Source organism: Canariomyces notabilis (genome assembly GCF_033297395.1).
Source record: "Canariomyces notabilis strain CBS 508.74 unplaced genomic scaffold N656scaffold_16, whole genome shotgun sequence".
NCBI lineage: Eukaryota > Fungi > Ascomycota > Sordariomycetes > Sordariales > Chaetomiaceae > Canariomyces > Canariomyces notabilis.
The window spans coordinates 227,808-253,050 of NW_027041838.1; the positions used below are offsets into that span (position 1 = coordinate 227,808).

General features: G+C 53.5%; 10 protein-coding genes and 2 non-coding genes across 12 annotated transcripts in view; 9 read left to right on the top strand and 3 right to left on the bottom strand.

Annotated features, from left to right (window-relative positions):
* Positions 1-2,204, bottom strand: part of N656DRAFT_780893 (actin-like ATPase domain-containing protein) — a 2,803-nt gene extending 599 nt beyond the window's left edge. Inside the window, exons 1-6 of the mRNA XM_064815470.1 lie at positions 1,693-2,204; positions 1,280-1,636; positions 994-1,222; positions 823-936; positions 123-770; positions 24-60 (exon numbers count right to left, since the gene is read on the bottom strand). Of these exons, the coding sequence (XP_064668676.1) occupies positions 24-60; positions 123-770; positions 823-936; positions 994-1,222; positions 1,280-1,636; positions 1,693-1,961 (1,654 nt within the window). The 5' untranslated portion in view covers positions 1,962-2,204. The remainder of the gene's footprint in view (positions 1-23; positions 61-122; positions 771-822; positions 937-993; positions 1,223-1,279; positions 1,637-1,692) is intronic.
* A 1,173-nt stretch (positions 2,205-3,377) lies between these two features.
* On the top strand, positions 3,378-5,025 carry N656DRAFT_712515 (uncharacterized protein; the record flags this gene model as incomplete). The annotated part of the gene is made up of 2 exons (XM_064811821.1): positions 3,378-4,299; positions 4,361-5,025. The coding sequence occupies 2 exons, from the start codon at positions 3,378-3,380 to the stop codon at positions 5,023-5,025; spliced, it is 1,587 nt and encodes a 528-aa protein (XP_064668677.1).
* An 897-nt stretch (positions 5,026-5,922) lies between these two features.
* N656DRAFT_780897 (uncharacterized protein) lies at positions 5,923-8,343 on the top strand. The gene is made up of 6 exons (XM_064815471.1): positions 5,923-6,805; positions 6,866-7,180; positions 7,247-7,801; positions 7,863-7,876; positions 8,030-8,121; positions 8,217-8,343. The coding sequence occupies exons 1-5, from the start codon at positions 6,288-6,290 to the stop codon at positions 8,116-8,118; spliced, it is 1,491 nt and encodes a 496-aa protein (XP_064668678.1). The 5' UTR covers positions 5,923-6,287; the 3' UTR covers positions 8,119-8,121; positions 8,217-8,343.
* A 452-nt stretch (positions 8,344-8,795) lies between these two features.
* Positions 8,796-9,855, top strand: N656DRAFT_712620 (phosphoglycerate mutase-like protein; the record flags this gene model as incomplete). Its single annotated transcript, XM_064811831.1, has 3 exons — positions 8,796-8,851; positions 8,943-9,153; positions 9,196-9,855. 3 exons carry the CDS (start codon positions 8,796-8,798, stop codon positions 9,853-9,855), a joined length of 927 nt encoding a protein of 308 aa, XP_064668679.1.
* Positions 9,856-10,366: 511 nt separating this feature from the next.
* On the top strand, positions 10,367-11,365 carry N656DRAFT_780902 (uncharacterized protein). The gene is made up of 2 exons (XM_064815472.1): positions 10,367-10,720; positions 10,800-11,365. The coding sequence occupies exons 1-2, from the start codon at positions 10,602-10,604 to the stop codon at positions 11,011-11,013; spliced, it is 333 nt and encodes a 110-aa protein (XP_064668680.1). The 5' UTR covers positions 10,367-10,601; the 3' UTR covers positions 11,014-11,365.
* On the top strand, positions 11,219-11,302 carry N656DRAFT_t97. The gene has a single exon. It is a non-coding gene; the product is annotated as a tRNA-His (tRNA).
* Positions 11,366-11,647: 282 nt separating the features above from the next.
* On the top strand, positions 11,648-14,084 carry N656DRAFT_169428 (uncharacterized protein). Its single transcript, XM_064808738.1, has 3 exons — positions 11,648-12,498; positions 12,554-12,716; positions 12,771-14,084. Exons 1-3 carry the CDS (start codon positions 12,067-12,069, stop codon positions 13,940-13,942), a joined length of 1,767 nt encoding a protein of 588 aa, XP_064668681.1. The 5' UTR covers positions 11,648-12,066; the 3' UTR covers positions 13,943-14,084.
* Positions 14,085-14,230: 146 nt separating this feature from the next.
* On the bottom strand, positions 14,231-14,879 carry N656DRAFT_769623 (uncharacterized protein; the record flags this gene model as incomplete). The annotated part of the gene is made up of 2 exons (XM_064813718.1): positions 14,231-14,567; positions 14,734-14,879. The coding sequence occupies 2 exons, from the start codon at positions 14,877-14,879 to the stop codon at positions 14,231-14,233; spliced, it is 483 nt and encodes a 160-aa protein (XP_064668682.1).
* Positions 14,880-17,028: 2,149 nt separating this feature from the next.
* On the top strand, positions 17,029-18,208 carry N656DRAFT_712412 (uncharacterized protein; the record flags this gene model as incomplete). Its single annotated transcript, XM_064811807.1, has 4 exons — positions 17,029-17,190; positions 17,266-17,617; positions 17,694-17,873; positions 17,949-18,208. 4 exons carry the CDS (start codon positions 17,029-17,031, stop codon positions 18,206-18,208), a joined length of 954 nt encoding a protein of 317 aa, XP_064668683.1.
* Positions 18,209-21,660: 3,452 nt separating this feature from the next.
* Positions 21,661-23,313, bottom strand: N656DRAFT_780906 (uncharacterized protein). Its single transcript, XM_064815473.1, has 2 exons — positions 21,995-23,313; positions 21,661-21,929 (listed from the first exon to the last, which is right to left on the bottom strand). The coding sequence occupies exons 1-2, from the start codon at positions 23,185-23,187 to the stop codon at positions 21,860-21,862; spliced, it is 1,263 nt and encodes a 420-aa protein (XP_064668684.1). The 5' UTR covers positions 23,188-23,313; the 3' UTR covers positions 21,661-21,859.
* Positions 23,314-23,656: 343 nt separating this feature from the next.
* On the top strand, positions 23,657-24,616 carry N656DRAFT_712511 (uncharacterized protein; the record flags this gene model as incomplete). The annotated part of the gene is made up of 2 exons (XM_064811819.1): positions 23,657-23,853; positions 23,920-24,616. 2 exons carry the CDS (start codon positions 23,657-23,659, stop codon positions 24,614-24,616), a joined length of 894 nt encoding a protein of 297 aa, XP_064668685.1.
* A 423-nt stretch (positions 24,617-25,039) lies between these two features.
* Positions 25,040-25,136, top strand: N656DRAFT_t98. The gene has a single exon. It is a non-coding gene; the product is annotated as a tRNA-Ile (tRNA).
* Positions 25,137-25,243: the final 107 nt, after the last annotated feature.

A 25,243-nucleotide genomic window follows, 5' to 3' on the forward strand; every position in this document is an offset into this window, starting at 1 on the left:
GGGGGGGATTTGTCCGGACTTACAGACGGCTTCAATCTTGCAATTCAATTCGTAATACCACTAATCACCATGTCATTAGCATGCCTCCTCTGCCGACAGTAGAGAGAATAGGCTCAGCTTACCTGCCCGTCAGTACCCTTACGCCTTTGCAGCATGCCCTCTGGTATATGGCTGACATCGGCCTCGACATGGCACACCAGCTGGACGTTCTCGTCCTTTGCTATTGGCGCGTCCCGGGCGGTGCGGTCGGCGTATATGTCCATCTTGATTTTCCTGATCCTCCCCTGGCTCACCGGCCCGGTCCAAACAAAGTTGGTGAAGAAGGGCTCGTTTTCGGACACGGTGTCCCCTTTCTTGATGAACCACTCCATGGTGTACACCTTCCAACAGCCGTCGAGCCCGCACCAGTGCTTCTTGTTTCGGAGATGGTGGTGTAGTTTGTCGTCGTACCGCGTCCGCCACTCGGTGCCGTAATGTTTGCGCGCCTTGCGGTTTTGCACCTTGACCATGGTGAGCTGCTCTGGTGCGCTCAGGGCCAAGCCCTTCATAACGGCGCCGTGGACGACGGCAAGCCACGCGTTGGGGGGTTGCATGATCCGGATCTTGTTGTCGATGGAGTTGCGGAGTCGTTCTTTGAGGTAGCTGGACGCGCCGAACCCGCCCACCAGCAAAACTGCCTTGATTGGGACCTTACTTGACGAGATCTGTTCCTTGACCAGCTTGATGACCTCTTGTATGACCGGTTCGAAGATGACCTGCACGTCAGAAGCCTAAGGAGGTGATTATTAGCACACGGAGGGAGCATTGGAGTATTCTCCATACTTTGAGCGCATAGCGGCCGCGGCTAATGCCCAGCTCCCTGTTGTTTGCCAGACCACCGACTGGGATGGTAAATGTCTCGTCAGGGCGCGCATCCAGCGAGAATGACCGTTTGACCTGATGAGCAAGTCAGTATTGTACGCTGCCCTTGAGGTATCACATATTGATCCGTACAGTCTTTTCGAATTTCTCCATTGCATCGGCAAGAACCTCGTCGTCGAACCCATCTTCATTCCCTAGCTTGGCCTTGAGAAACTTGGCAAACCTCATGTTGAGAAATGTAGAGCCACAGAGTGCCCCTGTTCCGGGAGTGGCTTCCTGGACCTCTAGAATAGGCTTGAGGGCCGTGATGGTGTAGGAGATGAGGTCGACGGTGCCACCGCCGGCGTCACAGATTACGAAGCTTTTGCCTAGTCAGCAGACATGAGCAAGACAGTGAAGTTGGCTTGATTGATATCACCTGTCACCAATCTGGAGGCCATGGGGGTCGAGACCGTGGAGAGCATAGATGGCTGCCGCCTCGGGCTCGGAAATGAGGTGGATGGGGAACTTGTAAGCCGAAAGCCCAGCCGCTCGTTGGCAGGCTTGCTTGGTCTTGTCCTTGGCCAGATCGCTCCAGATGGCGGGAACGGTGACAACAAACTCGAGCGGGGTGCTCTTTACGACTCCTTCTCCCAGCTTCTCTCGCAGCGTGTACATGAGATGGTCTCCAAGGGCTGATATATAGTCGGTGACGAGCTGATCGACATTGCGACCGCCGCGGGCGGCAGCACCTTTTACAGCCGCACCCATTGACTGCAGGGACGGATCAAGGTCGCTGGAGCATACAATGAGCTCAGAGGAGCTGGACAGAGAGGGGAAGGAGAGACGAACAGCTTGAACCACTCGATGATTTGGTCAGGCGCCGCATGGACGGGGATTGAGAAGCCCCATTCTACACTGTCACCATTGTAGCGGAGCTTGGTAGGGACTTTGTCCGAGGACTCTGCCTCGCGGTTTGTCCTGGATATGGGCCAGGCTGTTATGGCGACTCGGCGATCAGGTCTCTGTGTCTCGGCCCAGGCCACGCCCGAGTAGGTGGTGCCAAAATCGATGCCGACGATGATCTTGCGTTCGTTGATGGAGAGCTGCTCAAAGTCCATCTGGGGCGAGATCGAACAAGGTCAAGAACCGTCTGTCAACCAAAAGGGTCAGAGTGCATCGAAGCCAGGAAAAGGGAGCAGTTGAAGTTGAGCTCCGTGGCAGGTGACAGGTAGCAAGTTAGGCGAAGAACCTGGAGTCCTGCATGTGATGGAGAGATGTGAAGGTTGGGTGGAAGACGACTGAGGTGTGGGAAGCTAGACGGCGCTTCGAGTTGGTAGGATGGCAGATGCAATGGGATTGAGTCCTGTATGTATTGTATTGCACGTACATACATACATGCCTTACCTTACCTACCTGAAGGATAGACACCGCGACTCATATGGTACCGATCGCGGCAGCACGAGCTGGACGAGGCGGGTGCCTTGGCTAAGGCACTAACATTGGTGTAGGCAAGGCATTTCTCAGCCGTTCCCGTTGTCCGGCTTCACAACAGCTGGAGCTCTGTAGCAGCCTGTCCTCAAGGCTTGAGCCGGGATATTGCAGTGGACAAGCTCAACCCCAATCACGCCCGCCATCTTGCGTCGAGAGATGCCTAACCGGGCTGCAGGCCCGCAGGCAGTGTCAACGCCGCGATTCGCTCAATGTTAACTCCGTCCTTGTGATGCCGAGTGCCGACGAGAACACGACTACACGTACGTGCCCCGGGAGTGATCATATAGGCTCCATAAACTGAGCAGACCAGCTGTTTCAGCAAGATGCGGGGCAATCAGCTCATGAGGTGTTGAGAGAAGGCTGAGGTGCGGGCAGTGCTTGGGAAACCGCAGGTGGAGACTTTCAGGGTGCGTGTTGGGGACGCTTGCCGCGTTCTCCCCACATGGGTGGAACCACGATCGAGATGTGGGGCAGCTCTGGGCAAACATCCCTGCCGCCAAGCAGCTCAGCTGCACCTGCCCGTGAACCTTCTTCGGTCAACCAATTGATTCAGAACCTCCATCTTTTGCCCGAAAACAGAGGCAGCGTTGGAGCCTGATGGTCGCTGGGCTCGGCCTCTGCATGTGAGGCCCGCCGCTGTCTACAATGACCAAGCCAATGCAGTGCAGTGTGTCGCTTCGCACTCAAAGTTACTTGGGTGCCACTGCCTGATATCAAGCAAGCCGAGGTAATGTATCCAATACTCTGGCAGGTGAGGGTTGCGTAACTGGTGTCAGCATCCGGGCCGTTTGCATTTGGCTTCAGATGCTCATGGACGCAGCCCGTTCATATATCTCGCACACTCTGAGCGAGATCCTGGTTCATAGCTATGTAGTGTACATACACACCTACATGCCTCTCAGCCCTTGCACAGACCCCGCACTCAGCCGCCGCCGCCCGAGGTTTGCTTCTTGGGTCGCTTTCTTGCCGTTTGAGATATGGCTAGGCGAAGGACGACGCATTTGCGCGCTTCTATTTCCTCTATTCAGTCCCAAAGATCCGAGATGGAGGACATCAAGCGCGAATATGAGGGCGAGCCCTCCAGATTGACACAGATACACGAGAGCAAACCGCCCAAGCGGCCGGAAAAGATTGGAATCGACTCCGCTAGTCGCACGATGTCCGAGGACCCTCCAAAAAAGTCATACAGCCAAGCCATCTCGACCAATAATGCAAACAATGAGCTGCGTGCCACCTCTGAAGCTCCGGGCTCACCGACTACCAACAGGCCGGAGAAGCCTGACAAAGCCCGCGCTGCTGAGAACCAAACCCTTTGGCGGCAGATGGAAGATCTACAAAAGCAACTCCGGGATGCCAGAAGCCGGGCTGAAGGAACAGAACGAGAGCTACTGAAGCAACTCCGGGAGGCCAACAATCGGGCCGACCAAGCAGAGCGGGCAGCCGAGGGCCTGATACGGCAGCTCAAGGCCCGGCCTAGTGAAATGCCGGCTAGCAGTGACGACTCGCCTGAGTCAATCAAAAACTTGATGGCCGAGAACAAGGACCTTAAAGCAGAACTCGACGACGCGCGATCCCACATCTTCAGTCTCCAACCCTACCGCAAGGACCTTACGCCAGAGGAGGTGGGCCAGGAATTTGACGATCTCGTCAACAACGTCACCGATTGGGTCACCAAGCTCATTGAACCCATCCTTGATGACGACGACAAGATAGATGAGGCTCTGGCTGTGGCAAAGAAGAAAGCACACGAGGCCATGAGCCTCAAGCATAAACTGCATAGCGATGCCGATCTAGCTTTTGGATGCATGTTTCCGGACACAGACATAGATATCCTCATCACCATTGTAATGCGCTTTCTTCAGGACAGGATATTCCAGAAGGTACTCTTTGAGACTATTCCGCACGCTGTCGAAGTTCTGTCCTATATTGAGAGCTCAATGCAGACGAACGTGGAGCCAAAAAGGGGTAAGGGATCGTGTTACGATACTTTTGAGTAATAACATACTGATTTTGATCACCATGACAGACCTTTTTGCATTGAGGACTTGGCGAGCTGAAACGATGAATGCTCTCATCTGCTCTCCCGACTACCAGCGGCAAAAAGGAATCCGGATCAAGGAGCTCACCGTGGAGGCTGCAGCCCCTTTCAGAATCTTCAAGAAAGACAAGGAGATGAGCAAACTCTACTACAGCTGTCAAGAAGCCATTATCAAGCCGGCGGTGGCGTTACACGAGAAACTCCTTACGTCAACTCACCATTTTTATCTCGACCTGAACCCTTATGTTGTATGGAACGCCCGTCAGGAGCTAGAAATGAGCCCAGACTTCTTCGACAACCTATCCAATCTGAAGTGCGAAAACATTCTCCACAACCGGAAGTCGTTCAACGTTAGCAAGTTAGATCCCGTGCCAACAAGGGAGCAATTGCGCCGGGAGCTGCTGAATGTGGTTGCCGTGGTCCCGGCTCTGTACATGCGGCAGATAGGGAAAGGGGATGTCATCAGAGAACCTACGGTAGTGCGAATGCAGCAAGTGCTTGTAGCATGGGGACCGCAAGAGAAGAGGGAGAGATTTCTTGCCAAGGGAGGACGCACCATGCTGTATCGTCTCTGCTACCCGCCTCGGGAAAGGCAAGAACGGGCACAGGAAGGCAGCGTCTGGTCCCATTTGAAGGGCATACCGTGGGCCTAACGGACTGGGAGCCCGAAAACTGTGTCTATTTGGGGGCTACACTGCCAAGCAAGGGGAATCAAGGTATAGTACTGGTAAGGGGTTTTGGATTCCCGGAAATATTGGTCTATAATTCATTTAGATTCCCAAAGGCCAACATCCTTTTCGTAAATCGAGATAGCCGTGGATGGGTTTATGATGCCTCCTTTCATGTATTTGGGCTTTTGCGCAGTCAGTTGGGGTTGGGAATGGTAAACACTCTGGCCAGCGAGGACGGGGAAGATTTCACGCCAGTCAACAGGAGCTGAAGTTCTGACACGTGCTCCAGTGGTCATGGCGAAGGGGGATGATCCAGTACTGATGTACGTACAATACATGTGCTTGATTTGCCTCCAACAAAACATCAGGTACCGTTAGGTAGGCAAGGCAGAGTACAATCGCCCAGCCCAAAACAGGCAACCCGCCTGTCCACTGTCTTAGGTAGCTGGCAGCAGCCCCACCATCAATGCAGAAGTCGGCTCAGCCCTCCCTAACATCTCACAGCCGCTGGGGAATTGTGAGACAGACAGTTCGCATCTCCGCATCTCTTTCAGGAACTGCTCTCATTTCTAATCATTTCAAATCCAGGTAGGCGACACAATGAAGAAAGTAATAGGCGGGTAGGCCGGAGTTTTTCCTTCATCATTCCAGCAAATAGTCGCATTTCGGTCAAACCGGCATGTCTTAGCTTTGTTAAGGAATCTCTACACACTTCATCGCCCACGTGTTAAGTCGTCAAGAACAACAAACGCACCTGCTCTCTGAGTACTTCTTGCAATACATACACCAGGTAAAATTCCAAGTTCAGGCGAGTACTTCCTTTCGTCTGGCCACAAAAATACACCTTGACATCTTTCGTGTCATGGGTCATGTAATCCTGGCATTTCCTCCACCTTGCGTCACTTCTAGACTGGTTCGGCAGGCGGCCAGCATCACCTATCTCATACCATCTGGCGAAAGGTGCCAATGTCTTATGCAGTCTCGTTCAGGAGCCCCCGGGCCATTGCGAGGCGAAGGCTAGAGAATCGTGTCTTATCTCTCAAGGCACACGTTGCGGAAGCCCTACCATAACTCCCCGTGCCCAACACGACGTTGACGGCTTGACTCGCTCTCCATGTGGCTAACAGCCATTCGCAGCCTCAGCGCGAACAAAATGCTCAAGACTTGACGACGATTCTCCCAGACCAACTGCTTTCCCGGCATTCACAAGTTTTCACCAAACACCAGGACATGTTTCAGACACCATGACATCCACGGCCGGCTATACAAGGCCGTTTTACGGGCCCATCAGCCCTGCTATCCTGGCCGGTTTTGTAGGGGAGGAGAAGGACGACTCCAATGGTCAACAGCATGGCGCTCCTGGACAAACCTCAAGTTCTCGGCGTTACTTGCCATTCAACCCGTCCCTGCTGGAGGGTTTCGATGATAGCTCCGGCACTGCCGAGGGAGGGACGGGCCTCGCAGCCAAGGAGGAAGCTGTCCCATCCGAGACGCACCTGGCAAAGTCGCCATCGCTGTCGCCGCTCATAAGACCCGCAGCAGATGAAGGGGATGTTAGGGGAAGGGATGGGGTGAGGCAACATCTAAAGAGAAACGCCAGGAGAAGTACGGTTACAAGCCCCCCTGGGTCGAGTCGTTTGAGCAATCCGTACGCAACCATAATCGAGAACAGGCAGAACGCTATGACCATAGCATTTCTCCAAACCCAAGGGAGCGCCTTGCCCGCGGATCTTCCCGCTACCCTCACCTCGGACGACATTGCGTATGCCCCCTTTCACCGAGTATAAGCTTGACTGCCAGCTCTCAGCTGACCCTTTTCCAGTTTCGGACAACGTTATCAGGTAACTGAGGAGTCCGCCTCGGTGGTCGTCACCAACCAGCGCAAACTTCCAGACGTCCTGAGCGGGACGCGAGCCTGCATCATCTGCACCGACACCAAGCCCGTCTCCGAGTTTCCGGCAACAGCCATTACCAAGACGTGCAATCACGCCCCCACAGCATGCCTCGGCTGCGTAGCGACATCAATTAGGACAGACCTTAACAGCAGGCTCTGGAACGAGATCCGATGCCCCGAGTGCCGGGAGACGCTAGAGTATGACGATGTCCAAAGATTTGCCGACGATGAGACTAAAGAACGGTATACCCACCCTTCCTTCATAGTCCCCCCGTTCAGATGAAATTGACCCTCACCAACCCCGCGCAGCTACCAAACCCTCTCCTTCCGCTCGGCCATCTCACAAGCCGAGAACTTCCTCTGGTGCACATCGGGGTGCGGGTACGGCCAAGTACACCTGGGCGGGGTGGCACAACCGATCGTCATCTGCAGGCTGTGCGGGCACCGGTCGTGCTTCCAGCACAAGGTGGCGTGGCACGAGAACCTGAGCTGCGACGAGTACGACGCGCTGCAGGCGGACCCCGTTAACTTCCGAAGCCGGTTCGATCTCGACAACGAGGAGGCCGAGAAGGCGGCGGCGGCGCGCCGAGCCCAGGAGGACGCCGACCGCGTGTACGCGCAGAGCCTACTCGCCGAGGAGCAGAGAGCTGCTGCGGAGGAGAGGGAGAGGAGAAAACGCAAGAGAAGGGAGGAGAGGGAAGAGAGGGAACGCAAGGAAAGAGAGGAAAGGGAGCGCAAGGCCCGCGAGGCCAGGGAGCTCGCCGCGCGCAGGAAGAGGGAGGACGAGGCGAGTCAGAATACCGTCAGCTCCACGACAAAACCCTGTCCCGGGTGTTCTGCGCCGATCGAGAAAAACCAGGGGTGGTGAGTGTCTACCCTGTCATAAGTATCATGGTGTCGATGCTGATATTTTGTGGCTGTCAAGTGCCCACATGACGTGTAAGCAGTATCCTTTTTTCTTCCACCCCCTGCCCTCTTTCCCACGCCTCCGTTGCCCCTTTGAGACGCCCAGTGGCCACTACTTCAAGTGGAAAACTTCGCCGAACTTGTTGCGATGGAACATCAATTAAAACTTGCGCGTCTCCTCCGCAGGTATCAAGTGTCGGTGCCAATGGTGCTGGGGCTGCAACGCCATGTGGACCCGTAGCCACGATATTCGGTGCGCGGGTGGACGGCGGTAGAATGTATGAAGAGCAGTAGCAAGTCTGCTGTGTACTGCCAGGTATTTGCCTTCCGTCTGGAACATGATGCTGATGCTTTTGCTGTTGAGGTGAAACAGGCACGATATGCAACCACGGCTTTTGCTGGGACTGTCTGGCAGATCATAAGGAGATTTTGAAGAAGGATAATACTGTGCATAAGAAGGACTGCCCTTGGCATCCGGACAATATCAAGGATTGAGGAGTAGCAAAGCTGCTGCAAGGTTTATTGAGGGGTTCGGCACTGTTGCTGTCGTGGTTAACGATGCTTGTATGCATCGGGTTTGCAGATCTGTTCTGGTATTCAGGACACCGAATCTTTTCCTTGCGATATGCACATAGTGTTTTGCCATCCGTTTGGATTGAAGTACCCTCACAGCCACTGTTCAAGCATGATTTCTTTCTGCTGAAGATGTGCCCCTGAATTGGGTTTGTTTAGGCCCCTGCCTGGGCTCGCTGGCCCGCCAACCGCAGCGGCCCCACTCCACCATGGCTAGCCCTACAAAATTTCATCCAGCGGCTTTGTTCACATTTTATTTCTTTCGTCACAACACAGCACCAAATCCACATGTTGCAGTGGCGACTCGTTCGCCAGACGGCCACGGCAGCGACAATGCGCGTGTCGTAATCCAATAGGAGATGTCTTGACATTCTTCGAAATGCTACTTTTCCTCGTCCGCCACGGCGAAACAGTCGATAATGTCGCGGGCATCTAGTACGCTCTTTCCGCCCGAAAAAGCCCATCCTCAATTCTTCCATTACCCAACCAACTCCAGCTTCGGATTAACCACTGACCATTAAATTAGCGCAGGAACCCGCGACTCCCCGCTCACATCCCATGGGGTACTCCAAGCTCGCCGCCTAGGCGCGCACCTCGCCTCCCGCGGGGTCAGGCACATCTTCTCATCGGACCTTCGCCGGGCGGTGGAGACGGCCCAGGCCATTGTCGACGCCGTCATCCAGGTCCAGACTACCAGAAGAAGCGCAGTCACCGCTGCACCTTCGCCCGTGACCGCTGTGGAAGCGGAGGAGGAGAATGTAAGGGGGACTCCCCTGGAGCTCGTCCAGCTGCCCGATTTGCGCGAGCGCGACTTTGGCGGGGCGGAGGGCAAGAAATTTGGCACCGTGTCGTCGCTTGCGGACGGGGATGTCGCTGCTGAAACGCGGCCGCAGATGCGCATGAGGGCTGAACGGTTTGTTACTGGCTGGCTTGAGCCGCTGTTTTTGAATCTGGATCGGAATCCTGGCGGACAACAGGAGGGATCGTGCTGCGTCGTGGTCGTGGCGCATGGCATGATCCTGGGAGAGTTGCTTGCTGCGTTGCTGGCTAGGTTTGCTCCCGGGGAAGTACACAAGTTGGGCGGGAGGCCGGTGTTATGGAGTAATACCGGCTATGCCGAGCTGGTTGTTAGGGTTGATGACCAGCCGATGGCCCCTACCACGGCTGTGCCAGGGCTGGGTAATGGTCCCGGAGAGGTTGAGTCGGAGGGGATGGCTGCGGCTGATGTGGCTTCTGGTGATAAGAAGGAGCGGCAGCCGCGTGTCAGCCTTTCCCTAGTGGCTGTCAACGTGCTGAAGCACCTCGAGGGCTTGAAAAAGACTCGGGGCGGCATTGGCAGTGCCCGGTTCGACAAGCGGCAGAGAACCATGGACTCGTTCTTCGCGTCGGCTGCGAAAAAGCAGCGGGTCGATCTTGAAGGAGGCGTTGGGGATACTTGACGCTCCTCGGTCGGGGTCCAGACGAGATATGCCATCCCAGTTGATTGGCATATCTATGTTCCTCGGTAAGCAACTTTTATCTGCTTCATACACTCACCCTTTGATGATGATAGACACATGTTCACAGACCTGTACCGAAACACTATGTGGATAAAACTTGTCCAACCGCTATCTGACACCTTTCACCCGTTCTCCGCATCTGTCTGCCTACTTGAGGACTGCAGCAGCTAACTGCGAACAGACTGGACTACCTTACAGGACCTTCCGGGAAATAGAACCCCTACTCCGGGAAATAGAACCTAGAGGAGGGGCGCTTGAGATTCTGCGTATAGCTATACACCGGTATTGCACAGGCGAACGCCGAGAGTCGAGTGAGGCACAGAAGAAGCGGCCATGGAGGGCTACCGCCTGACAAGTCACCAGCTAGCTACACGAACCTCGCATTCCCCGAACCACCCTCGCCCAGCCTAGCACTCTCCTTTTCAGGAGCTAGGTACATCTGAAAACGCTGAATTTTGTCTGCTATTTTACCTTACTACTGGACCGAAGAGAAAACACTGTATGCCGGTAGTAGGTATCTCCAAATCTTAGTAAATTTGTTTATTGCCCTCGCTCCCCACATTAGCTAGCCCACTTATCCGTAAACGCGTTCGCGTCGTGGCGCTGAACCGTGCTTTTGCACTTCAGGTTGCAAGTTGCTCCTCCAACCCAAGCCACTTGCACCAACTTCGCCATTGTTAACCGAAATGCGTGTGTCGAATACCAATCCAGTATGTCCAACGTCACAACTGCTCGAGTCAAAGGAAAGGAACTCAGCCCAACAGAAAGGGCTGCGATATATGAAGCTCGAAAGTCGGGGATCAGCCTACGCGAATTAGCATGACAATATGACTGCAGTCCCAGGACTATTGCTCTGACGGTCAACGCTTTGAGGCCCACGGTACCTTTGAGAGCCGCGCACGCACCGGCCGGCCTAAGAAGCTCAATGCTAGTCAACAGCGCTACCTAGTCCTAATGATCAAACGGAACCCGAAGATGAACTGGGCAGATATCCTTTCGAACTGCCCTGTTCCAGTGGCCAAGAATACTTTACGCCAAGTTCTGGGCAAGGAGTGGCAGCGCAAGTTGTGTTCTATCAAAGAAAATAGCTCCGGATGAAGCCAAGGCAGCCATACATTTCGTCCCAAAATGACAGAGCGAGGGACAGAGTTGTGTTGTTGGGCCAATTGGGGGACAGCGACTTGTTAGATGCTCAGGGTTTCTCTTCAAATCACAACCTTGGAAGCATTCTGCAGCTGAGGCTCAGGAAGATCAGCAAGGCGGTGGAACCTCCCCGTGAACTCATCCAAGAAAAAAACCATGAGGGTGACTAGTCTAGTGGTCAGGACGCTTCGTTGTGGTCAGCTGCGAATCCGAAGAAACCCAGGTTCGATTCCTGGGTCGCCCAACTTTTGTCTCTCCATATCTGGAACAGTCTTTGCTTATATGCAGCTCCACGGATTCACCTTTTTGCGAGCCTTTTGAAGCCTCCCGTCGCCGAGTGGAAACTGGAGCTCTGGACGGGAGGAGCCGTAGTCAGAAGCTCCGTCAAGCCTTCCGAAGCTCAATGCTCTTTCCTGCCTCGCGACTTTATAGCGTCATCGAATCAGCCTTTTGGTAGAGATGTTGACTGTGACATTGTTCCTAACCGACGACGATCTGCTCCACGACAACAATTCCACAAGCCCGGCACGTGCTCGGTATGGAAATCTTATACGCCCAAGAATCAGCCTCGCTCGTCATCGGGGCAATCCCGCTCCGTTGGGTGGTATTGCAGCGGTGCCGCTGCATAAGGCATTCTCGGCTGCATATCCGTCCCCCGACTCCCCTCGAGCTCCCCTCACAATCTTGGTGAGCAAGATTCTACTAACCTTTGAGCGACTAAATGGATTGTCTATGAGCCGACATGTTGCGAATCCAGATATGGGGATTGGCCAATCCCAACAACCCCCCACGTGGCATTCTCCTTGTCAAGACCCTTCTTTATCCCTCGAGGTTGCTGACGCAAGGCTAGCAAGGTGGATGATGCCATGCAGCTTTTCTGCATGGTGCCGGTCGGCCCCTCTTCGATGTTATGCTTGGATAAAATATAAATCGCAATCGGCTCCATGCTGTCCCGGACACGAGTGACGAGTTCTCGCAGTCAACCATCTTCGCCGTCTGTCGCTTGCCATGTTCTACCACGTGGGTCTCGGCGCCCTCGTCGCCGCCGCACTCGTCGAGGCATCCTACGAGAATAACTTGGCTTACTCCAGTCCCTCAAGGCGGCACCCGAGCTTGGCCGTGCCCCTGGCCCATGTATCGAAGCGTCAGACCGGAGATCTGTTTACTCCGGATGAGCTCAATTTCACTCACGGTGTCGCTTCTGGTGACCCCGAATCCGACTCGGTGATCCTGTGGACGCGATTGGCGCCGACGTCTGAGAATGTCGCTTCCGACCTAGTGCCTAAAGGGGTGGTACCCATCTACGACGAGCGCGAGGGGGCTCGGCCTTCTTCTAAGGCTGCTTGTGTCGAGTTCAAGATTGCCACGGATTCACGTTTCTGCAAGGTGGTTGACCAAGGTCGCGCCTACACCACAAGCGACGTGGACTACACTGTCAAGGTGAAGCTTAGAAGTTGCTCTGCATCGAGGGAAAGAATTCTAAAGCTGGAAATAGTTTGAGGCCAACCACCTGAAGCCATTCACAACCTACTATTACCAGTTCAATGTTTGCGGCTCCAAGAAGACCAGCCCGCAGGGGCGGACCAAGACCCTTCCGGCCAAGCAGCAGAAGGTTGACAAGAACGTCAACCTTGCTGTCTACTCGTGCTCAAACTACCGTAAGTTCTGGATCTCCCATTGAGAATCAAGATGTGATATTAACGCGCATCCAGCCGTGGGCTACTTCAACGCTTACGGCGGGCCCGTCCGGAAGGACTCGGTCGACTACGTGTTGCACCTAGGCGACTACATCTACGAGTACAAGAGTACCTCGTCCATTGGGCGTGTCCCGCAACCGGACCGAGAAATCTACAGCCTGTATGACTATCGTACCCGTATCGCCACCTACCGCACCGACCCCGACCTTTCGGCCTCACACGCCCGGTTTCCGTGGATCCCCGTCTGGGACGACCACGAGGTGGCCAACAATGCGTGGAAGAACGGCACGCAAAACTCGTCGGGCGACGTCTTCCGCAAGCGCAAGCAGGCAGCCGTGCGCGCCTACTTTGAGTGGATGCCGATCCGGCAGGTCGAGATGGACGACAGCCTGCGCATCTGGCGGAGCTTCTCAGTCGGTACCCTGTTCGACCTGATGATGCTCGATACGCGGCAGTACGACCGCGACCTAACGGTTCTGAGCGGCAATGTGGCCGAGGTCGAGAAGCTCGTCGACCTGCAGAACCGGACCGTCATGGGCTTCAAGCAGGAGGCGTGGTTCTACGACCAGCTGAAGCGCTCGTCGCGGCGGGGCGCTGCCTGGAGGGTCGTGGGCAACCAAATCGTCTTCAGCAGGATGGCGGTGGGAACTCTTTTCAGTTCGCCGTACAACTACGACCAGTGGGACGGCTATCTGGCCAACCGCGACAGGGTCTACCAGACCCTGGTGGATAACAGCATCAACAACACCATCATGCTGGCCGGCGACTCGCACGCCTCGTGGGTGTCGGACCTGGCGTGGCTGGGCAAGAAGGACTATGACGAGAAGACGGGCGCCGGCGCGTTTGGCGTCGAGCTTGCGGGGACGGCTGTGTCGAGCAACAGCCCGGCCGGGGCAAACATCACGCCTTCGGCCGCCAATAATGCCTCGCAGGTGCTGATCAGCCAGAACCCGGAGCTGCAGTGGCAGGATCTGTACTACCGGGGTTACTTTGAGATGAGCATTGGGTACGACGCCATCACGGCAAAGTACTTTGGCACCCCTGACCGCCGCGTGCGGAGCAGCGACGAGATTTTGCTGGCGCAGTTTTTGATTAAGAATGGTGAGAATCGACTGGCTCGGAACCCGACGGTCGGCGGTGGACAGGCGAAGAGTGGTGCGTTAAAGAACGGGGTGGTGTCTCCGTGAAGCTAGGTGGGTAGGTATCTTACTGGGCACTACTACTTGAAAGGACTGTGAATTCTAGGAACCAGTTCAATTGTTATGCAATTGTTCCTGTCATATGACAACTAATTTAAAGGGACCGAACATGGCAATGTTGAATTGCCCTCTAAACAGTCATCAACCAACAAATTCTGGCATCATGGAACCCCCCTTTCGCAGCTCCCCCTTCACCCCCTACAACTTTCCATTCTACACGCGGATGGGTTGGTTGGCGAAGAACTCATAACCATCAACCCCACTCATCCCCATGAATCAGCAGACAACATTAAAACTCCGAATAGGATTCCCCGCCCTGTTGCCGCACTGGCCAGGAGACCGCAGGGTGACGCCGCCGGTGCAGCCCGTGTTCTCGTACATGCGCAGGCGGCAGTTGCCACCCCAGGTGCCCGTCACCATGACCGACAGTACGTCGCGGCGGATCCCGTTCTCAAAGAACTCGTGACAGGCCCCGGAAGGGTTGTTGGCCGCCGTCCACCCGACGGGAAACCAAAGGAAATTGAACCCTGGGCCGGGCTGGCAGTTGCCGTCGAAGCGCCAGGCTTGAAGGGTGGCTTCGGTGTTGGGGTTGCCGTTTTGCCGGCGGGTTAGGCTGGTTGAGTGGTTAGTCGGTGAAGGATTGATGGAGTGAGTGAGGACTTTGAGACTGAGCTCGGGGAGAGGAAGTGGGAAAGCGGGAGGGTTGGAGGGGAATGGACATGAGGAATAAATGGATGGAGAGATGGACTAGGGACGGAGGAGGTTCTCAGTGGTCTTACGAGGAGGGAGGATGCAGATCCGTGACATTAAGGCGGATGACTCCATCATTGACAATCTGGCCGGCTACGTCGCTCGCAGCGTCGGTTGGAGCCGCGAGTGCGGCGGAGGCCAAGACAGAGAGAAGGGACAGGATGGAGAACTTCATTTTGAAAGAGCTTTTCGGATGGGTGATGATCACTGTCAGGGACTGGATGATGTCTAGTTCGAGTGTGGAAGCTGAGGAGAATTTGAGACGGGGCCTGCTTCTGTCTCTTTGAATATATAGCCATGAATAGAGTCCTCGACTCTCATATCCTCCTCGACTTCGACAGTTTGTGAACCTGATAATGCCGCCTATGTCCGAACCATCCTGGTCGGCATTCCCGAGTTTCCAGCAGCCACTGCATCGAGTCCACGCACGGCTCTGCGTGAGCCATCAGGCAACATACAGGTCTCGTATGAGATGCTTGAACCTAGCTCAAGAGTATTGCCTCGTTCGAGACGACGTTAACACAGCTGCACGGTTCTTGGCTGTCAGCAATAATCATGCCAAGTGGTGCATGCAACAGAGTATCAGCTTAGCATCACGGCGTTCATAGCTGACAGTTGTGCTTGAGATTACTCTCGTCAGCTTGCTTGGTAAACTTCTTGCATATGCCCATGGTAGTTGAGGCACTTGACATGTATGGTACTACCTCTACCTCATGAAGTGCTGTGTACGGAAAGAAGGTAGTATGGAATGGCTACCTGTTAAATTGAAAAGAACGGCATTGGAAAAAGGGCCGCCATGCCAACTCAGGGGTGAGGACCTGAAGAGAAACTGAACGTATGCTGTTAACGATACTACTAATAGTAGGCAGTAAACAAGGCTAAACAGAACCAGGCAGACCCGCTTCAAATGGGACAGTCAAGATGATAGCCGTTAGGGTTGAAAATCGCATCTCAATCCTAGGCTTTGATTGAGATTGTAGGTGTCTATTCTTGTTAGTTTCTTTGTCAGCTTCGTATGATGGGTTACCAAGGATAAGACTGATGAGTAAGGAGTGAAAATGTCTTGGTTCCAAGAGAGATTGTTATTTGGGCCAAAGCAACATGATGTTGCAGATTTCCAATGTAACTTAACTAAGTTAGTTACTTATGTATCATCATCATGTCGGAATCTTGCGACACCGCAAGACATAAAAAAGTGCGTGATCAGGTTGCAGGACCTGTACGAGAAGTCGAGAAGTAAGAAAGTTTGAGTCAACTTGAACACCACCGAGATGATAGATCCCGCGTGAAGTCCAGCTGAAGTCCTACTCGTATATGAGGCAAGTAAGTTCATGTAAACCGTATATGCTATTAGGCAAGCCTCTAGCGGCAACTCATACCGACCTTTTCCGGCGCACGTTTGAATTTGAGGGCTTCAATGTTCACTTGTTGAAACTTGATGTGTCACCTTAGACTCCTAGGAGTAAGTGAGAGTACACCTCATGTAACAACTGAAGCCAAGGCCCAAGAGCATGGAGGATCTACTCCCGCCAGTGCCTTTACCCCGCGCCTTAATTTGCACATGCAAATCTGTTTCTCGATTTGCTCAGCATACACAATGCTTTACCGGGAGCTTTGTGCTCTGAGCTGCCCGTTCTCGCATTGCTCGGAGTTATTACCAAGGTAAGGTACCAAGTACCAAGTACCTAGATGTGCTAGTGTGGGGACTGGGAAGCATGAAACTACCAGGTACAGCTGTTACCGTCGTGAGCTTAGACCTCCTGGCGGCATTGCCCTCGGCTTGAAGTTGTGATTGTTCAATTGGGATTTTTGATACACGCATGTGGAGCACAGACACTACCTTCCCGTCGCTCCCCGAGACATTATCAGACTTAGAGGAAGGCGGACGTTCGTGCCTTCCATCCTCTTCTTGTCTTTACATGTAGCTTTGAGAGGTGCTTAGACTTTTTGGGGCTAGCACTTGAAACCTCGCAAGCCCTAGAATTGTACGGGCTACTGTTCTGTCACTCCAATCCGCTCCAATCCAATGATGGTGTGGGGAAGTTGTCGCAGTCGTGGGCAGTCGGGTGTCGTCGTCGGCACCCTACCCCGGGTCGATCCATGATGTGTTCCAGGATACCAGGCTTTCGTTCGACGTTAGATATGCCGGCTGGTCTGCTCTCCCCGTTAACCACCGCCATCGCAGGTCTCCAGACTCCTCTGATGATGTGTGGGTTTGCATACATAGTCCAGCAAGACCAGTGGCCTCCTCGCAGCTTACGCTTGATTCCGAATAACCCTTTCCTTTGGAAGTTTGTCCACTCGAACGTAATGGGACATCAACAATGAACAGCCTGTTCGATCACGGAAACTCCCAGTTTGTCAAGACGAATATCGCCACTTGGATTCTGACCTGTGCGTCAGGAGCCTTCCTGTTCTTCCGCGTGTGGTGTCGAATACGCTTTTCAAGGCTCTCTTGGGACGACTATGTGCTCACTACTTCATGGGTATGTGTCCCCAGCTCAGAAATCAATCTACGTGAGGGAACGGGGATCCGGTTGTTAATGAATCCGCGCGAGCAGTTCATCTTGTTCGTGGCCTGCATCCTCCTAAGCCGCGCCCTTGCGACGGGCTATGAGACCGACGCCGACAAGCGCGCCTTTTACATTTTCCACCATGCATCGACATCGATGAGCGCCATAGCGATTGCCTGGACAAAGGTCGCCTTCGCCATCACCCTGATTCGCATCGTGCAGAACCCTGGTTTGAGGGGTGTTCTCTGGGCCATCATATTGACGGCCAATCTTGTCCTCGTTCTCGGCATGCTGTCCATCTGGATCCCAGCCTGCGAAGACGCAAGGGCAATCTACCGCCCCGTACAAGGCCTGTGTTTCAGCCTGCGCGACACACAGTACCTCGGCGGTACGACCATTGGTATGATCACCTCCTTCGTCGTGGTGATATGGCCCCTATGTCTGCAGGAAGCAGCAGCTAAGTGATATCTGAATAGTGTATGGGGGCGTCATCGACGTCGTGCTAGCCCTACTGCCCTGGCTTGTTATAAGAAAGCTCCTGTTGGACATGAGAGAAAAGATTGGGTTGACAGTCGCCATGAGCCTCGGCGCACTAACCGGTGCTGTTGTGATCTGCCGCGCCTTTTTCCAGTTCATAATGTTGGATAACGACTTTGGTACGTGGCCTACATAACCCGATGATACCAACAGTTGCGACTGGTCAACAACAGCACGATCTAACTCGCAACCAGAATTTATGGCTTTCTTGTCCATATTTAACTTTTTGGAGCCGGCCGTTACCATCATTGCCCAGACAATTCCCGTTTTCCGAGTACTTCTCGCCAGGTTCAAATGGGGACCGTGGGCCAACAACGGCCGTCGTCGAGGCGCCTCAACGACGGACACCTATGCCAGATCTGGCCCGCGAGAAATGCAGACATGGAACGGCAGACCTAATAGGTGGGAAGACGACCAAGAGATGCTTCATAATCCTGTCAGCCCAGCACGATAACTAGTCGACTCAGAATTATGAGGTGTCACATACCACGGCTGTAGGTCTCAGCCTGCCACTAGGACCCATAAGTAAGTAGAACCCCTAATGAACTAACAGGTTCGACACTTACGTGAGGTTAAATGATAGGTTTTGAAGGCCCTTCATTAAACCCTCAAAGAACGTTGCTCGAGTTCAACGGGTGTTCTTCCGCCATGTACATACAATACAATATCATCCATTATCTCGCTTCGAGTCATCGAGTCTTCTACGCAACCATGGAAAAATGAGTACTCATAAAACTGATCGAGGTATGTGATGTCTTTTCAAGAGTTCTACATTAAAGAAAAAGAGCGAAGAACAAGGGCCAGATGATACATACTGACGTCGCATGAGTTCCCCAGGCACCATCGGCGGGCTACTTACTTTGAAGACTGCAGGAGCCAAGAGACCTGGTCTTCCAGCACTGAGGGCCGTCAGAACCACACCACAGAGCGGGATATGGACATGGTGGTTCGTTTTCTTGATGGGTCGACTACCGGCAGAAAAGCAATTACACGGCCAAGTGGCCTGGAAGATCATTATCAGTAGAGCATCCATGATTCTCATCGGGTTGTGCCTGTCGACGGCAAGGCTCCGATCCAGTCCTCAAGCTGCCGGGTTATTGTTGGAAATACGCCCCCTATAAGCTTAGTCGGTTTAGGCCCAGTCAGGGGTTCCATCCTCCTATAGAGATTTTCCACTTCCATCCACCTATCTACCAATTGACAACCACCACGAATTCCATCACCACTTTAGTGTACGCGTATACGGTGCCCAACTGTGCTTTCTGACAGTTATACGTCACAGAGTGCTCGGTTACATCGCAATGTATTGTAACAATAGCCATTGAATGTAAGTGTACCAAAGTAGTTGTATATGAGTACCAAACCCGTTCCAAGTTCGGACGGTTCATACGTATTATATGGAGAGAAGACCACGATGACAGATTTGAGGGCCTTAGAAACTCAATGAATCTCACACTTGCTGCGTCAATCACAATATAATCATATACCAATGCAGAACTTAGCTTGAAAGTTAGCTGCAGTAAAATCTTCGCAGCAGGGTTCCACACTCCAGACGCAAGTAGTACCAAATGCATCCCTATGCATGCTGCAGTTTCCATTTTCCAAGACCTTTTACAGTGCAATGTGCTATATTCTCAATGCATTCTCTTCCTGGTCCTTCTCTGTCGGTTAAACCGTGCCTCCATCAAGGCCGGCATGTTTCCTATTAGGGTCAAATGCCGTTGCCATCATTTGCAAAAGCATTCATCAACCCCCTTATTGATTAAGGTACCCAATGTAGAATATCTTGGGCCGGCCATGATGGATTCTTTCGGGCGGGTCACCAAACAGCCACATCTGGCCGTCGGCGCGGATCAGCTCACGCTGGTCGCCTACGCAGTTGTCGCTCCAAATGTATATGCTTCCCTTTGTCTCTGGGCTGCGATAGTCGTAGATGACGGCTTTGGCATCGTTGATGTTGGTTACCCAGGTCACATCGTGCCCGGTCCATTCCTTGACTTGCTCAAAAATCTGCTGCGGAGTCCAGTTCGTGACTTCAACTTCCTGGCTCTTGTTGAATTTCCACTTGGGCATTGTGCCAGTGGTGCTGGTGGTGGCTACTACGTTGGGAGTAGGAGGTACTGTGGGTTCGGGTTCGGGTTCGGTTTCAAGTTGAAGGCCAAAAAGTGGCAGGAGTTTGGGGGAAGATCCTCGTTCGCCTTCTAAGAAGTTGTGAAATGTATGGTAAGTAGGGGAAGTCAAAGAGCTGGGCTTTGGGCTTCTTATAGTCGTGCACAACTGGACGTGATCTGAAGTTCTGCTTTCCGTGCGAACCTGGATCAAGCCCAGCTGCCCCTCGAACAGCCTGCCTCTCCTGGCAACCAGCAATGACCAGCATGCTACTACTCACCGAACAGACCAATGTAAGATATCTGTGGGGTTCCCCGGTATCGTCCCGGATGCTCCTCATAAATACTCCCGCACAGCCAGGCTTGACCAGTTGCGTCAAGCCATTCACGGCGGCTCTTTTCGTAAAACGCATAGCGGTACAGGGTCCCAATTACCCCCCGGAAATTGTACACAGTAGCTACTGCCTTGCTACTGTCGGTGACCCACGTCACGTCCTTGCCGACCTTCATATTGATAGCATTGCACCATGTTGTTAGTGATACGAGGATCTCTGGGGCTTGCACCTCTGACTCAGGGGCATCATATTTAGTACCTACCCATCCTGCCACTTCTTCAAGAATCTCGCCATTGTCCCACCCGGTCACATTTTGCTCATTATGGGGAGGCATTATGGTGAACTGAGGTCCACACAGGTACTAAAAATCTCGGAGCAAAAGGGGTCGAAGCCAGGGGATATGCCGAGTTGGTGACTTTTCGAAGAAGCTCATACTTAGTGAAAAAAAAAACATCCGAAAATGGGTGTTATTATATATTGCTCCCTGACTGCATTACTTGTCCTGTTGGAAGCGTGGCACAAGTATCCGTCTTCACCAAGCAGTGTGGTGGTGTTGATTCGAAGTCCGCGTTTGCAGTGAGGAACTTGATTCGAAGTGCGTATTGTAAACTTCCAAGTTCGAAGTTAGTACTTATGGTGAATGGCAGAGCAACCTTGTATAGGATGAAAAAGCTCATTCGCGCCTGCCTACATTACCTTCATGTTGGAAACGTGGCACAAGTATCCGTCTTCACCAAGCAGGGTGGGTGGTGGTGTTGATTCGAAGTGCATGTTTGCAAAGTATACCAAGTGGCCGGGCAACCCCGTACAGGATGAAAGAGATTCCCTCACAATAACATCACAAACCTTAATACTACTTCCTGACTGTATTACCTATTCCGTTGAAAGCGTACTTAGCAAAAGTCTCTTTCGCCAAGTAGGGAAGTGCCAGTGGTGTTGATCCGAAGTGTATTTTGGTGAAGTATACCAAATGGCCGAGCAACCTCGTATGAGATGAAAAGTTCAGCTCGCAAAAACACCACAAAACCTTTGTTCCTACCTTTTTCGCTCAACACAATCCAAAAACTGTCCGGCGTCGGTAAAAGACACCTTGTCATGTCAGCCATGAATCACTTCACCAACCTAGCTGCCAACCTTTGGTCCGCCAAACGTCAAGTTTGGCTTGGTGGTACGTGGCCATGTTTGATTCACACATGGCGTGTATGTCAATAGATGGAAGTTTATGTGGCCTTGCTTGTCGAGACTGAGCAGTCTGGCTACGGTGTCTGCTTCCTGCCTCACATGTGGCTGCGAGTCTGTGCTTTATGGAGGTAAACTGCGCAGCCGACCTTCACAGTAGGTGCCTCATCTGCTCTGTCAATGCCCAGGTAGACGATTCGGCGAAGACCTCGATGCTTAATAGTTGCAGCGCCTTTACTTTCACCAAGTCTCTAAGATGACGGCCGCCTCGGGAATACTGAGGTAAATAAATCTATGGCTTGGATTCTCTCTATAACTGAGTGTGATTTTTTTGATTCTCCTTGGAAACAAGACAGGGTATTAATGCTAATTGTACATTGATTGCATGCCGAAAAGAAACAGACGGCTTTACTTAGGCGTAGCCTGGCAGCCCGTACTCCTAGTATACTCAACCGACTGATCATACCTAGCTCATCATGCGATTCATGCCTCCTCCGAGTCCTGGCGATGGATCTCGGGCAGCAGCTGAGCAGCTATCTGCGCGTCTACGAAGCTTATATCGGTAAAAGAAACCCTGTCAACATTGGAATCGTGACACGGCGGGTTATTGGCACTCACTCTGATTCCTCGTGTGCCACCTGCGCGTCTTCGTCTCTCCCAAGTTTGGGCATAGCAAATTGAGCTATTGAAAACGATTCACCCTGGCTCCGGGCTTCGGCGAGTTCAGAAATATTTTCGGTCGAGGATTGGGATGGGGCGGACGGGTCGTGGTGGGCTGTGCCTGCGGTAGGTGTTGGGTCTGATTGTTGCGTCTGTGGCCCCTCGCCATCTTGCTGGCCCAGTTGTCCGTTTTGAACCGGCATCATTTCCGGCTTGGTTTGCCGCTGCGGAGTTTTTTCTGTTTTTGGTATCGGCTGTGGTGCTCCTTGTGCTTGCGGCCGTGAGAGGATTTGCTCTCCGCTTGCTCCAAGTGCTGGGTCAATGGCAATATCGTTGCTGTTGGCGGCGTCTTCGCTGACACTCGCAAGAGGCGGAGGCTCAGGAAGCTGCTCCTTCGCCTTACGCTTTCGATTTGGTTTGGGCCCAGTGTAGAGCGAGCACAACGAAGTGTTGTCAAACCACTTGCAGTTTGAGCAGCTATTGTGGAATTGTCCCGGTAAGACGCGGCAGGTGAGGAAGGGACCCAGGGCGTTTTTTGCGCTGCGCTCTACGCACTGGACGCACGATATGGCGGAGTCCTGGCCTCGGGAGTGGATTAGCAGTCCGTTGATGTAGCTCGGCCGCTGTGAGGCAACATGCCGGGCAGTGATCCAGCCTTGCACGAAATAAATGGTCTCGCGGCAGGGCAGCTGGTAGATGGCCTTCTGCGTTTCATGGACAAGAGATTGCGGAGTTAAGGCCTCGCGGATGCGAACGGGAACAACCGGCACAGCTCGCTCGCCTTTGAATGCATTCCATGCCTGGACGAGCGGATTGTTGGCGTAATCTTCCTCACGGACCGTAGTGTTTGGGCGGCCCGGAGGTCGGCCGCGGCGCTTCTTGGGGAACGTGGCTGGCAGCGGTGCTGCTGCATCAGAGGACCCGGCGACGCCATCCGTAGCGGTTGGTTCAGCGGGCCTGTCATGCTGGAAACCCAATTGTGAAGGGCGCCCTTCAACCAGTTGTCCAGCTTGCTGGGAATGGGAATGGGAATGGGACTGCTGATGCCCTGCTTGCGCGAGGTGCGGCTCGCCGGGCGCGGCCTCATCCATCCCCGGAGCCTCGGTCTTCACCCTGTCCGCGTTGACCTCACGCCCGCCATCAAAATTCATCTATAACGCGTCCCTAATGGCGACTGCGAGTCGGACAAACGGGACGAATGGGCTGGTACAAGAAAGGCGGCCAAAAGCACTATGTACTGGACACATATTTTGTAGAATTGACGATAACATGCTCAGGCTTGGCTTGCCTTTAAAGCTTAAACTGGGTGGATGAGCGCACGGACCAAAGTCTCTCACTTCTACGGTACCTCACTTCCCCGAGGTTATTCCCCGATGAGCTGCATACGTAATGCAGACAGGCCCCAGACCTGCTGGACGGTATTAGCCGACAACTGAAGACGGCCAGCCATTGCAATTGCGACCAGTTCATCGACGATGCTTTCCTGGTAGATTGTCCACTCCATTCTCTCGTGCCATCTCGCTTTCAGGCTACGCTCCTCTTTCCCGAGGAGACGCTCACTGCCTCAGATTTTTTTTTATTTTATTTTTCCCCCTCTGCTGCTACAGGCAATCAGCAGCCATGTCCAACCCGAACGCCCTCCTCCTGCTCGCCGACCACATTAAGCTATCGCTCCTGGAGCAGCAGCGCGCAAAGACCCTCAATCTCTCACGGGATTCGCAGGATGGCCACATCTCACGATCCCTTGACCAGTTCCGGGAAGGTCTCGAGGCACTTGAGAAGGAGCAGCGGCGGCTGCAAGAAGCAGGCGATGAATCGTACTGTTCCCCCTGCTCGACATCAAACCCGCCTATCTCTCTTCTCTCAAACTGACCCCGTAACAGAAAAGCCGCTGCCCTGTCCGCCACCCTTTCTTCCCTCCAAAAGCAATACTCCGACCTAACCTCTCAATTCCACGGCTTCTCCTCCGCCGCCACATCCTCAACTCTCACCTCGCCCAACGACCCCTCCCTGGCAGCCGATTTTGCCCATGCGCAATCCTCCACCTCGGCCTCAACCTCTAACCCCCCCGCAACAACCGCCACCACCACAACAACAACCGCCCCAGCCCCAAAGAAAGCCGTCCGCTTCTCCTCCCCATCAACAGACCTCGAATCCCAATCCCAACGCCAATCATCACCCTCCCGCTCCGCGCTCTTCCCCTACCGGGACGACCCAGACACCGACGACGATACCGCCGGCTACGTAACCCAAGCTGCATCCCTAACAAGCAACGCCGAGATACACGCGTACCACGAGCAGATTTTAGCCGAGCAGGACGCGCAGCTGGACGCGCTGGGGGCGTCCATCTCGCGGCAGCGCGAGCTGTCGATGCAGATTGGCGACGAGCTCGACAGCCAGATCCTGATGCTCGACGAGACGGAGCGCGCCGTCGACCGCCAGCAGGGCGCCCTGGGCCGCGCCCGCCGCCAGATTGGCCGCATCACGCGTCGTCATGCTTCGGGCAGCGAGTGCAGACAGATGGGCGCCATTTTGGTGCTTATTGTTGTGCTTATCTTGTTGATTGCCATTTTGAAGTAGTGAAAGAGGTCCCTGCGGCTGGTCTGGGTCTCGGCCTATTCCATCGGTTTATTCGGTCACGGGCGAGCAAGGGAGGTTATGTTGTCTTCGACCTTGTTCTCAAACGTCTGTCACATTCTTCTTGGTTGTGAAGCGTTTGGTTTGCATTCTTCTTGGCGTTTTGGGAGTTCAAGAGGGCTGGCGTACTCCTAGGGGATCCCCATGTACTAGCGGGCGGTCTTTGGATTTTCTTGTAACGTTATGAATCTCTACGAACGAACTTCGATCTGCTGTTGTTGCTCCTCCTACAGCACACATCTCATCAACAACCACCGCAGTTGTTTCCTACCCATCATATTGATACTCCACCCGGAGGTTTTCCCGGCTCAGGTCCCGCACCTGACTTGAGCCCTGACTCGCCACAGACCTCCATGAATCCACTCAGCCCGATTAGCTCAGCTGGTTAGAGCGTCGTACTAATATAACAAGCCTGTTATGTTAAGTGATGCGAAGGTCAACAGTTCAATCCTGTTATTGGGCATCGTTTATCTTTTGCTGCTTCTTAGCTCGTAAGAGACCAACCCTTTTTACAGCATGAGAGCTAGGTATGTGGGCGATGGCTGTTGATGTGATGTGGTTACCTTGTTA

Bases quoted from the DNA above. Each gene is read 5' to 3' on its own strand.
- N656DRAFT_780897 (XM_064815471.1), top strand. From the start codon at position 6,288: ATGACATCCACGGCCGGCTATACAAGGCCGTTTTACGGGCCCATCAGC. The intron at 6,806-6,865 runs GTATGCCCCCTT...ACCCTTTTCCAG, and splicing joins CTCACCTCGGACGACATTGC to TTTCGGACAACGTTATCAGG. The intron at 7,181-7,246 runs GTATACCCACCC...AACCCCGCGCAG, and splicing joins GACGATGAGACTAAAGAACG to CTACCAAACCCTCTCCTTCC.
- N656DRAFT_780902 (XM_064815472.1), top strand. From the start codon at position 10,602: ATGCGTGTGTCGAATACCAATCCAGTATGTCCAACGTCACAACTGCTC. The intron at 10,721-10,799 runs CTACGCGAATTA...GGCCCACGGTAC, and splicing joins CTCGAAAGTCGGGGATCAGC to CTTTGAGAGCCGCGCACGCA.
- N656DRAFT_169428 (XM_064808738.1), top strand. From the start codon at position 12,067: ATGTTCTACCACGTGGGTCTCGGCGCCCTCGTCGCCGCCGCACTCGTC. The intron at 12,499-12,553 runs GTGAAGCTTAGA...AGCTGGAAATAG, and splicing joins ACGTGGACTACACTGTCAAG to TTTGAGGCCAACCACCTGAA. The intron at 12,717-12,770 runs GTAAGTTCTGGA...ACGCGCATCCAG, and splicing joins CTACTCGTGCTCAAACTACC to CCGTGGGCTACTTCAACGCT.
- N656DRAFT_780906 (XM_064815473.1), bottom strand. From the start codon at position 23,187: ATGAATTTTGATGGCGGGCGTGAGGTCAACGCGGACAGGGTGAAGACC. The intron at 21,930-21,994 runs GTGAGTGCCAAT...TACCGATATAAG, and splicing joins GTGGCACACGAGGAATCAGA to CTTCGTAGACGCGCAGATAG.